Below are 12,402 nucleotides of genomic sequence, written 5' to 3'. Positions count from 1 at the left end.
AAAACATGAACGCTGCAGGTACAGTTACCACCAACCCCAAGCCCTTAATCCAAAACAATTGCCTTATGTTCGGGTTCCTCGGACTCTTGCAGGTACCGCTCTGCCAGGGCTACGGCTCGGGTGCAAGTCTCGGGGCCCTGGTCCCTGACCCAGCTCTGCATTTCCGGAGGCAGGACAGTCAGAAACTGCTCCAAGATCAGGAATTCCAGGATCTGCTCCTTGCTGTGAGTCTCCGGCCGCAGCCACTGGTGGCAAAGTTCCCAGAGCTTGTTGCAAACCTCTCGGGGCCCCTCGGCCTCCTCATAGCAGAAGAGGCGGAAACGCTGCCGCCTCATCTCGACGTTGACCAGATCCTCATCCAGAACCTCCTCCTTCACTTTCACTGGTGACTCTCGGCTGCTCTCGTAGGCCTTGCTGGTGTCTCCACCGAGGCCTGGTGGGCTCTGGTCCATGCACTCGACTTTAGGCCACCGGCCACCTTCAGCCCCTCCCTTGAAGGAGGTCTGGAAATACTTGGTGTCTTCTCCTAGTGAGTACTGGGGTGGTTGGGGGTTCCTCCATCCCGAACGGGAGGGCTGCATCGCCTTCAAGAAGTCCTGCAACTGGGTCTCCCAACAATGGTCCTCTGGCTCCCGTTTAAACTGCTGAGGCGTGGCCCCTTCCATCAACTCCCCGGTGGCCCCGACCTGAACGACATGAAGGTCTCGGGCTCCCCCCTCCAAAGTCTCCCGTGGTTCGGGTCCTGCAGGTTCCTGTTCCTCCATTTTGGTTTCCGAATCCAGCTCCTGAATGGGAAAGAGGGAGAAGTAAATTTTGTTATGTATCCCAAAAATGGGGCGGGGGGCGACCAATGAGAGCTTATGCTGAATTAAGAGCAGAAGAACAACCATGTGTCTCAAACCCCATGGAGATGTCTTGGAGAGGGTGATGAGCAGGAATGGGAGAAGATTTGGGAGCTGGAGCAAGCTGGGAAATGAAGAATATGGGACCTAAGGAGGAGGACCCTGAGCTTCAGGTCAGTGGCCTGCAGTGTGTATGTGGATTTGTGGTTGAAGACAAGAGATAGCCCATCCATCTCATTAAATATTCATTGATTTTTAATTGCAGGTCAGTTGCTTCTTTTATTTCTTATATATTCTTGGGTTTCATTACATCACAGCTCTAATTCCATATATTTCAGCGCATTACGACTGCTGCAACAAGGAGAAACACCAATTTCAAGCAGCAGCTCCCTATATTCCTAGCTCAGTGGTCAAGCATCTGCTTTCCAGGCCCAAAGTCCTGGGTTCAATACTTGGTATATCCAGGTAGAGCTAAGAGAAAGACCCCTAGAGAGCCTCTGCTGGTCAATGTGGACAATACTAAGCTGGATGGGCCAAGATAAGGCCACTTCCTATGTTCCTAGCTCTGTCCCATTTCAGACTTAAGTTGGGGTAGGAGGGTAGGAATTTCACATCCAAACTCTGCTTTAAGATGTCCTACGATGAACAACCCACCTCTCCCTATATCACTGGTTCCATTTGGGCAATGGATCCTCATGTACCTATGGGGGGCAAGCCACTCTTTACCCTGCAGATCTTTGAACTGCCCTTGGGAATGGATTGATAACCCATAAGAACATTAAAAAATATATTAGAATTGTAGAGTTGGAAGGGGCCCCAACGGACATCTGGTCCAACCCGGGAATCTCAACACATGGTCCCCCATCCAATCTGAAACCATAGCAGACCCTGCTTAGCTTTGTGAACGTGCTAGCAGTTTTATTGCTGCACCACCAGATGTCCTTAAGAAGAGCCCTGCTAGATCAAGCCATTGGCCCATCTTAGTCCTATTTCTTTCTTTCCTGTTTATTTGTTTTTTTAAAAAAATTATATACCATTGTATCACAGGGGTATAGAAAGCCATAAAACCATACAGTAAAATAATGATAAAAAGCAAGTTAAAAGTTCTCATGATAACCAACCACACGCCTGGAAGCAGAACCCGAATTCAAGAGCCCTCTCCCCTTCTGAGGTTTCCAGCAACTGCTATTCAGAAGCATTGCTTCCTCCGACTGCAGAAGTAGAACATAGTCATTCAAGTTTCTTCCAACGCTGGCAATGAGGCTCCATCCATGCCGTCCAAAGGCATTTCCACACAGCAGTTCAGTGCGAGCTCAGTGCTGCGAATGCGTGCGAGTTTTGTGCAGCATCCACACACATCAAGATGCCAGCCCATATTATTTCCACATTTAATCTGATTTTACTGCCTCTGTCGAAAATCCGCTAAGTAAAAAAACACAGAAACAGTAAATCCAGATTAAATGGTGAGAGTGGACAAGCAAAATGTGGCACAGCGTTTTGATAACAACGATGTCATGTTATGTACCAGCAGCTCCAAGACCACAATAAACTGATCTGTATAAAAACATAGCCTCCTTCAGCAGTTCCCCCTGCAGTGCAGGGGGTTGGACTAGATGATCCTTGGGGTCTCCTCCAACTCCACAATTCTATGATTCTATGATTCTTCCCCCCACGCCACCCCAACCACTTGAAAACTGCTGAGAGTCTTGGCAGACCAGTTAATGGGTTTTTTCTGTCCGTTGTAGCAATTGTAATGCACTGTGTTAGATGCTGCAGGGTTTTTAACTGTATTTTTATTGCTTCTTTCATTATTTAAATTGTATTTTATTTTTCTACATCGACTGCAATAGAAGGTACAATAATACATTAAAAAATACAATACAAAAGCAGCAATAAAAATACAATTAGAACTCAACATGAATATTTAACGCACTGCACCCACTGTTCACAGTTGCTGCACCCGCTGTTCTACACATGCACAGCAGACCACCGGATTGAAGTCCACAGGCCACAGTCTGGTATGGTCCCGGTCTATTCAGGGACACAGAACATAGGAGTTGCCTTATAATGAATCAGATCACTGGTCCATTTAGCTCAGGGGTCAGCAACCTTTTTTAGCTGTGGGCCAGTCCACTGTCCCTCAGACCCTGCGGGGGGCCGGACTATATTTTGGGGGAAGAAATGAATGAATTCCTATGCCCCACAAATAACCCAGAGATGTATTTTAAATAAAAGGACACATTCTACTCATGTAAAAACACTCTGATTCCCGGACCGTCCACAGGCCAGATTGAGAAGGCAATTGGGCCGGATCCAGCCCCCGGGCCTTTGTTTGCCTACCCATGATTTAGCTCAATATTGTCCACACTGACTGGCAGCAGCTCTCCAGGGTTCCAGGCGGGAGAGTCTCTCCCAACCCTGCCTGGAGATGCTGGGGACTGAATCTGGGACTCATGGGCACACACCACAACCTCTTTTATTGGTTACAACAAAATGCATCTTCCATGCCTAATTAAAGTAGGGGGAAGGGGATCTAGCAAGCACCAATTAAGGCCTCTGCAGAAACCTGTGTGCTCTTGGGTGCCACGTTGTCGATCCTTGAATAACGAAACAATAATGTATAAGACTATTGGAGGGATTACTAACAGAACTTCAGCAAAGATCTAAGAACAGCAAGTTGCAAGTTTGTGTGTTTTTGTTTTAAAGAAAATTAATAAAGAATAAGGAACCTTCGGCTGCACACACACACAATACATTTAAAGCACATCCATGACTGCCTCCCAAAGAATAATGGGAACTGTAGTTTATCTGTATACAGCCTTAGCACCAACCGAAAGGCAGAAAGAAAAGCCAGGTGAATTTTTCGTGGGAAGGGCATTCCACAATTGTGGGGCCACCACCAACAAAGGCCGCTTCTGTCATCATGGCCCATCTAATTTCACACATGGAAAAGGGCAGAGCACAGGACCTCCGAAGCTGATCCTCAGTGCCCACAGGTTCACATGGGTGCAAGCGATTACTGAGGTAACCTGGCCCCAAAGCCATTCCAGGTCCTTAACAACTAATAGCAGCCATTCATGAAATAAAGCTCCAAAACAAAAGCAGACAACCATTGCAGATGGAGCCACAAAACTCCAAATTTTAGGCACCAGATCTCAAGCCTGTCAGCAACATTTTGCATCAATTGGAAGTTTATGAGGCATTGGTTTTGTCTGTTTTTTAAAGCAGCTTCACATAAATAGCATTGCTGCAATCCAGCCTGGAAGTAACCAGGACACCGATAACTGATGCCAAGGTCCATCTTAAAAGATGAAATAAATGTGTATTAAATAACTTGCTGGCTCACTTAGGCTTTGTGAGACTGACTCCCTTCCCCCTATCCTCTCCCAGGCCCCATCTGCACTATGTATTTAAAGCAGTATTATATCACTTTAAACCATCATGGCTTCCCCCACTGAATCCTGGGAACTGTAGTTTGTTCAGGGTGCTAAGAATTGTTAGGAGACTCCTATTCAACTCACAGAGCTATAATTCCTGGAGTGGTTTAACACTCAGTTCCCCTTCCCAGGGAACTCTGGGACTTGTAAGGGGAATATGCGTCCCCCGACAACTTCCAAAGGGCCAGTGACCAACACAGACTAGCACTTTTCAAAGTTAATACCCTTCTCGCGTTGTCTCATCTGGCTGGCTATGTTGTCCATGGAACTCCCCGCAAGAGGATTCGAGGTGTGGGATGCTCTGTTCAGCTCATGCACTGTGCTGGCCAGGCGGGCTTGGGCCTCGCCATCCCGTCCTCTTTGATTGCACCTGAGACATACTGCCCCACCTGCCTGGGGGGAAGATCAGTGGCAACAGGAAGCTGGTCCCCCCCACCTCCTCCCATCCCGCTGCCCCAGGAAGCTGGTCCGCCATTACTGATCCTCTCGCGGAGCTCAGCTTCAGAGGGACTCCAGGATTCCCCAGGGCACAGTTTGGAAAGCCTCCGATTTAGGCCCTGCCTCTCGGGGTGACAGCCTGCAGTTCTTCTGCAATAACAGTTCCTGGTAACCGTGCAAATCCAGACTGCATTACAGCACCCATGTCAAACCACATGGCATCTGGGCACACAAGTGCTCCGAGTCGAATTTTGCACACTTTTAAGTTTCTCCGAGGACCCCCTGCTCCTTCCCTCCGGCATTAGTTCCCCATCTCTCAGGTCTCTCCCACTCAGCCCCCCTCCCGCTGCCACTACTTTGTACCTTGCATCCGGGTGTCCCCCCCTTCCTTCCTTCCTTCCTTCCTTCCTTGAACTCACCCGCGCCTTGCAGCCTTTGTGTCTGCCGCAGCCCTTCGATTGCTCCCAGGTTGGGAAGCGAGATGCAAGAGGCCGTTTCTCATGTCAGACCGGAGGCGGGAGGCGGGACGAGAAGGGAAAGGGAGCCTTCCTCTCCCCCCCTTCCTCTCTCTCTCTCTCTCTCTCTCTCTCTCTGCAGCTCTCATCTCAAATTTCCACACGCCTTTCTAGGAACCAGAGCTTCATAGGTTTAACCCTCTGAACCACTCCAAGTAGGAAAAACAACAACATCAACAGAGGAGAACAATTGCAGAGAGATAGTGGCCATGTTAATCTGTTGCAGTCAAGAGGACTTGACTTGCAGTCTTTTAAAGGCCAGAAAGTGAACAGTGGCTGGAGCTTTTCTTGGACTACAAAATGCCACACACACACACACACACACACACACACACACATATATATATATATATATATATATATATATATATATATATATATATGCTTTCGTAGATTTTCACGGGTACAGGAATGCAGGTTTTGGTGTCTTCGGGTGTCTTCCCGTGTAAGACACCCCGTGTAAGACACCCGTGTAAGACACCCCGTGTAAGACACCCCGTGTAAGACACCCCGACTCTTACACGGGAAGACACCCGAAGACACCAAAACCTGCATATATATATATATATATATATATATATATATATATGCATGTATATATATATGTATGTATATATATATATATATATATATATATATATATATATATATATATATATATATATATATGCTTTCGTAGATTTTCACGGGTACAGGAATGCAGGTTTTGGTGTCTTCGGGTGTCTTCCCGTGTAAGAGTTGGGGTGTCTGGGCGACGTTTCGACGAGGTCTCACTCGTCATCTACAGGCTGGTGCTTTCGGCTTCTTGTTACTGGAACAGAGCAGGGTCTTAGTGTTTGAGTTCCTATAAATACTGTTGAGGGGGTGTGGTGTATAGCCTCCAACGTTCTGGGCAGAGAGGAAGTTCCTAGATTAGTGTGCCTTTTCTTCTTTTGTTCCTTAATTACTTGAGGGATATCTTGAGTGATTTCATGAGTGATATTCTGAATACCACTTAGGTGGGTCATTAAGTGTGGATTAGTTGCTAAAGCTTTCGTGTCTTGACCTCTTGAGCTTGTGAAGAGTTTTTCGAAGATGGCTGTGCTGCATTTAGTTGTGCTCTGGCTTGGCTTCGTGTATAGGGGCGAGCTGTGGTTTTGTGCCCTGTGCCAGCCAGATCTGTGTAGGGATTGCAGGGGGGTGCAGCATCCGGAGGTGCCACTATAGTTTGGCTACTGGATGGAGTTTGTAATTTATCTGTGGAGAGGGTCTGGGTTTGGGTCTGGTGTGGTTGATTGGTGACGGCGTTCTGTGTGCCTCTGGTTCTGGTGTCGGTTTTTGTGGGGAGGGCTAATTTCCAGATGTCTGGCAGGCGGGACGTGTCGTCACGCTTGTTCATGTTGTGAGGGTGTTTCTCTATCTCGATGGCTTCCATGATTATTCTCTTGTGGTGATGTTCCATGTTAAAGAGCAATTTGGAATCTGCAAAATTAATTTCGTGTCCTGTTTCTTTCATGTGTTGGAAAAGAGAGGAAGTTTTTTCTTCTTTTTTGACGGCATTCTTGTGTTCTGCGATACGTGCATTTATTCGTCTGTTTGTTTGTCCAATGTACGTGGCTGGGCAGACTTTGCAGGGTATTTCATAGACCCCTTGGTTTTCCAACTGGATTTTGTCTTTGGGGTTTCTGAGGATATTGGCTATTTTTTGGTTGGTGCAGAAGGCTGTTTTGATATTGTGTTTATGGAGGATTTTGCTAATTTTATCTGTAGTGCCCTTGATATAAGGAAGGAGGGCCATGCCATTGTTTTCTTCTGTGTCTTGGTTTTTGGGGGGTGTTTCTTTTTGGATTAGCTTGGTAACCCTGTTTTGCTGGTATCCATTGGCGATTAACACATTAGAGAGATTTTGTAACTCAGTTGTCAAGTGGTCTTTGTCAGCCAGGCGTTTGGTTCTGGAGATGAGAGTCTTGGCTACGGAGTTTATTTGTGCAGGGTGGTGGTGTGATTGTGCATGTAAGTAGCGGTTGGTGTGTGTTTTTTTCCGGTAGATAGTGTGTCCTAGGGAGCCATCAGGTTTTTTGTAGATTAGGACGTCAAGGAAGGGGAGTTGGTTGTTGTCTTCTATTTCCATAGTGAATTGTATTTTGGGGTGTAGGCTGTTGAGATGTGTGAGGAAGCTATCTAGTTTTTCTTTCCCGTGTGGCCAAATTACAAAGGTGTCGTCAACATATCTGAGCCAAAGTTTGGGTTTGTGTTCTGACTTATCTAAAGCATTGGTTTCAAAGTGTTCCATGTACAAATTTGCGATGACCGGTGAGAGGGGTGATCCCATAGGTGCTCCTTCTATCTGTTTGTATCTTTGTCCATTATGGATGAAGTACGTGTTGGTTAGGCAGTGGTTGGTCAGGTCCAGGATGTATTCGGGGGGATTGTATTTGTTTTGAATGGCTGTCAAGGCTTCATTAATGGGCACTTGAGTGAAGAGAGATACAACATCGAAGCTTACAAGTAGGTCATCGGGATGTAGGTTTTGCTTCTTTATTGTTTCTGGAGACTCTCATCTCCAGAACCAAACGCCTGGCTGACAAAGACCACTTGACAACTGAGTTACAAAATCTCTCTAATGTGTTAATCGCCAATGGATACCAGCAAAACAGGGTTACCAAGCTAATCCAAAAAGAAACACCCCCCAAAAACCAAGACACAGAAGAAAACAATGGCATGGCCCTCCTTCCTTATATCAAGGGCACTACAGATAAAATTAGCAAAATCCTCCATAAACACAATATCAAAACAGCCTTCTGCACCAACCAAAAAATAGCCAATATCCTCAGAAACCCCAAAGACAAAATCCAGTTGGAAAACCAAGGGGTCTATGAAATACCCTGCAAAGTCTGCCCAGCCACGTACATTGGACAAACAAACAGACGAATAAATGCACGTATCGCAGAACACAAGAATGCCGTCAAAAAAGAAGAAAAAACTTCCTCTCTTTTCCAACACATGAAAGAAACAGGACACGAAATTAATTTTGCAGATTCCAAATTGCTCTTTAACATGGAACATCACCACAAGAGAATAATCATGGAAGCCATCGAGATAGAGAAACACCCTCACAACATGAACAAGCGTGACGACACGTCCCGCCTGCCAGACATCTGGAAATTAGCCCTCCCCACAAAAACCGACACCAGAACCAGAGGCACACAGAACGCCGTCACCAATCAACCACACCAGACCCAAACCCAGACCCTCTCCACAGATAAATTACAAACTCCATCCAGTAGCCAAACTATAGTGGCACCTCCGGATGCTGCACCCCCCTGCAATCCCTACACAGATCTGGCTGGCACAGGGCACAAAACCACAGCTCGCCCCTATACACGAAGCCAAGCCAGAGCACAACTAAATGCAGCACAGCCATCTTCGAAAAACTCTTCACAAGCTCAAGAGGTCAAGACACGAAAGCTTTAGCAACTAATCCACACTTAATGACCCACCTAAGTGGTATTCAGAATATCACTCATGAAATCACTCAAGATATCCCTCAAGTAATTAAGGAACAAAAGAAGAAAAGGCACACTAATCTAGGAACTTCCTCTCTGCCCAGAACGTTGGAGGCTATACACCACACCCCCTCAACAGTATTTATAGGAACTCAAACACTAAGACCCTGCTCTGTTCCAGTAACAAGAAGCCGAAAGCACCAGCCTGAAGATGACGAGTGAGACCTCGTCGAAACGTCGCCCAGACACCCCAACTCTTACACGGGAAGACACCCGAAGACACCAAAACCTGCATATATATATATATATATATATATATATATATATATATATATATATATGCTTTCGTAGATTTTCACGGGTACAGGAATGCAGGTTTTGGTGTCTTCGGGTGTCTTCCCGTGTAAGAGTCGGGGTGTCTGTGCGACGTTTCGACGAGGTCTCACTCGTCATCTTCAGGCTGGTGCTTTCGGCTTCTTGTTACTGGAACAGAGCAGAATCTGGTGTTTGAGTTCCTATAAATACTGTTGAGGGGTGTGGTGTATAGCCTCCAACGTTCTGGGCAGAGAGGAAGTTCCTAGATTAGTGTGCCTTTTCTTCTTTTGTTCCTTAATTACTTGAGGGATATCTTGAGTGATTTCATGAGTGATATTCTGAATACCACTGGGTGGGTCATTAAGTGAATACCACTGGGTGGGTCATTAATATCAGTGGTATTCAGAATATCACTCATGAAATCACTCAAGATATCCCTCAAGTAATTAATTACAAGTAAGTAATTACACGGGAAGACACCCGAAGACACCAAAACCTGCATTCCTGTACCCGTGAAAATCTACGAAAACCAATATATATATATATATATATATATGTTGCTTTTCTAGCCCTAGTGAAGCCCCTCTCAAATGGTCCCCCCCATGTAAACATCAAGGAATGAAAATTAAAACTAAAGCCTTAAAAATAAAAAGGGAACAGAGTTCGCACTCCTCCAAAAGTCCTTTTTATTGTGCATGGTTAATGTTTCGTGCCCATGATGCTATTGGGGTGTCCACACACTATTCCGCTTTCAATACTGTTTACATCTTCAAAGGTTTGGAGGCAAAAAAACTGCTTTATTTCTAGTCACTGCAAGTCTTGTGGCTTACTGCTGAAATCCTTTAACTTTTCATACCACCAATGTTCTGGTGTATTATTATTATTTTTGTCCCACTCTGGATGTGCTATAGCCCCTTAGGATAGCAATAATGTGGTAGCATTGGAGAAACATTATTTAACAAATGTTGTATTTCAAATTGCTGTAACCTGCCCGTGGGCCTTATAGTGAAGCGTTGAATAACAACAACTAATAAAGTAGAATAAATCCACCAGGAACAAATAAAGCAGAAAAAAATCATAGCTGATACACCCTGATCAGTCACATCTGCACAATAGATTTAACACACATTTACACCACTGAATCCTGGGAAGTGTAGTTTACCCAACTCAGAGCTACAATTCCAAGCTCTTTAAAAGCTACAGGTTTTAGGATTCTCTGATGGGAAGCCATGGCTGCTTAAAATGGTATAAGAATGCTTTAAATATATTATTATTTTATTTCATTATTATTTATTAACTTTGTATACTGCCCTAGGACTTGCTGATCAGAAGGTTGGCGGTTCGAATCCCCGCGACGGGGTGAGCTTCCGTTGCTCGGTCCCTGCTCCTGTCAACCTAGCAGTTCGAAAGCACGTCAAAGTGCAAGTAGATAAATAAGTACCACTCCGGCGGGAAGGTAAACGGCGTTTCCGTGCACTGCTCTGGTTCGCCAGAAGCGGCTTAGTCATGCTGGCCACATGACCTGGAAGCTGTACGCCGGCTCCCTCGGCCAGTAAAGCGAGATGAGCGCCGCAACCCCAGAGTCGGTCACGACTGGACCTAATGGTCAGGGTCCCTTTACCTTTATACTGCCCTTCATCCAAAGATCTCAGAGCAGCTCACAGCATCAAAATAAATAAAAACAGGAAGAAAAACAAAACAAAACAATAAAACCCCCTTTCCCTCGCCTCCAAATATATGGCGCAGAAGTGACCTCTGGGTCAAGAGCATGGTGTAGAATACACCCACAATAAAATACCAGCCCTACATTAAAAGCTATGTGGAATGTCTTCCTTGCCTGCCTGAACACCACCAGGGATATGGTGAGGACCAGGGTGTTACTGCAGAAAAGTCCTTGCTCATGTTTTTTTTCCCCAAACTGCGACATGCAAGAGGGACTTGGAAGATTATCCTAATTTATAGGGAGGTTCATATAGGACAGGGAAGTGGTACCCTCCAGATGTTCCTGGGCTAAATCTCCTATCATCCAATGGCCAGGGATTATGGGAGTTGAAGGGTCATAGGTTCCCAATCCCTGATATTGGAGAAACCCACAAATCTATTGCCAATCCATGAAGTGTTGTTTGGGGTATTACATCTTAGGGATGGGAGATTCTGGCAAAATCAGCTTTTCTCATTTTCTAATTTCCCAGACTTATATTCCGTTCTCCACATTTTCACATCTGTTTGTGGTGTGTGTGTGCATAGCCCTCATGAATATTCATCAGCATTTTTACTTCTCCTAATATATGTATCATGGTATGGTGATTTTCCTAATACACACATTTTTATATAGCAATTACCCCCCCCCCCGCAAACCAATGCCTTTTTTGTATACTATTTTAACTGATATATGCATTTTACAGCACACTTTAGTCCAGTAAGTATGAATTTTTGTAGAAGTCACTTGGCTAGAGAACTGTGCTTCAAAATTAAGAGAAGTACAAATTTCAGAGTACAAATTTCAAAGGACAGCTGTGTTTCCATTTTTGTATTGTGTCAGTGTGAATTAGGTAGCTTAATATTTAAATGTGAACTGAATCAAAGACCTCCCCTTCCCTGATTACATACCCAGACTGGTACAAGGAGAAACACTGCAAACATATACTGCATAATTAAGTCTAAGCAGCAAATCAGAGAGGAAACACTGGATTATTAGTCAATTTCATGAAACAAGGAGTCTTGGTGGCCCAAGCAAACAGATTTGTTAGGAATACAGGAAATTGACATTATTACAAGGTGCACATACCAATGGTGGGCGGGGCCAGACGCAAAAGTGGGAGGAGCAACAGATACTTATTTTTTATTATTAAATTTATATACCTCCTTCATCAAAAAATCTCAGTGTAGTTCACAAAATTAAAAATACGCGATGAAAGCTAAAATAAATATTTAAAACAAAACCAACAAAACAATAACCCCTCCACCCACCCACAAACACATTTAAGAGGCTGTAGAATATTAATCAGCCGAATTAATATTAATAGTATAGAAGGCATGTATGCTTTCTATACATAAAATTTAAGAGCCTAAGAAGAGTCCTGCTGCATCAGACCAATGGCCCAATCTAGTCCAGTATCCTGTTCTTACATTGGCTGACCAGGTGCCTGTGGGAAACCTACAAGCAGGACCTGAAGGGAACAGCACTGCCTTCTCCACTTGTGGTTCCCAGCAATTGGCATTCAGAGGCATAGATCGCCTCTGACAGTCGAGGATATAGCCATGGTGTCTAGTAGCTATTAAGAGCTTTCTCCTCTGCAATATTTGTCTAATCCTCTTTTAAAATGAATCCAAGCTGAGAGAGCAAGTTCCAGAGTTTCAACAATGTACA

At 44.9% G+C, this 12,402-nt stretch overlaps 1 protein-coding gene across 1 annotated transcript in view; it reads right to left on the bottom strand.

The window, feature by feature from the left end:
• LOC309526196 (uncharacterized protein) overlaps window positions 1-12,402 on the bottom strand; it is a 48,849-nt gene that overhangs the window by 23,498 nt on the left and 12,949 nt on the right. Inside the window, exon 2 of the mRNA XM_082212111.1 lies at window positions 63-785. Coding sequence (XP_082068237.1) covers window positions 63-785 — 723 coding nt within the window. The remainder of the gene's footprint in view (window positions 1-62; window positions 786-12,402) is intronic.

Source organism: Podarcis vaucheri (genome assembly GCF_965113315.1).
Source record: "Podarcis vaucheri genome assembly, chromosome: 2".
NCBI classification, from domain to species: domain Eukaryota; kingdom Metazoa; phylum Chordata; class Lepidosauria; order Squamata; family Lacertidae; genus Podarcis; species Podarcis vaucheri.
Note: the sequence above shows the minus strand (reverse complement) of the source record. Positions and strands in the feature narration are given on the sequence as shown.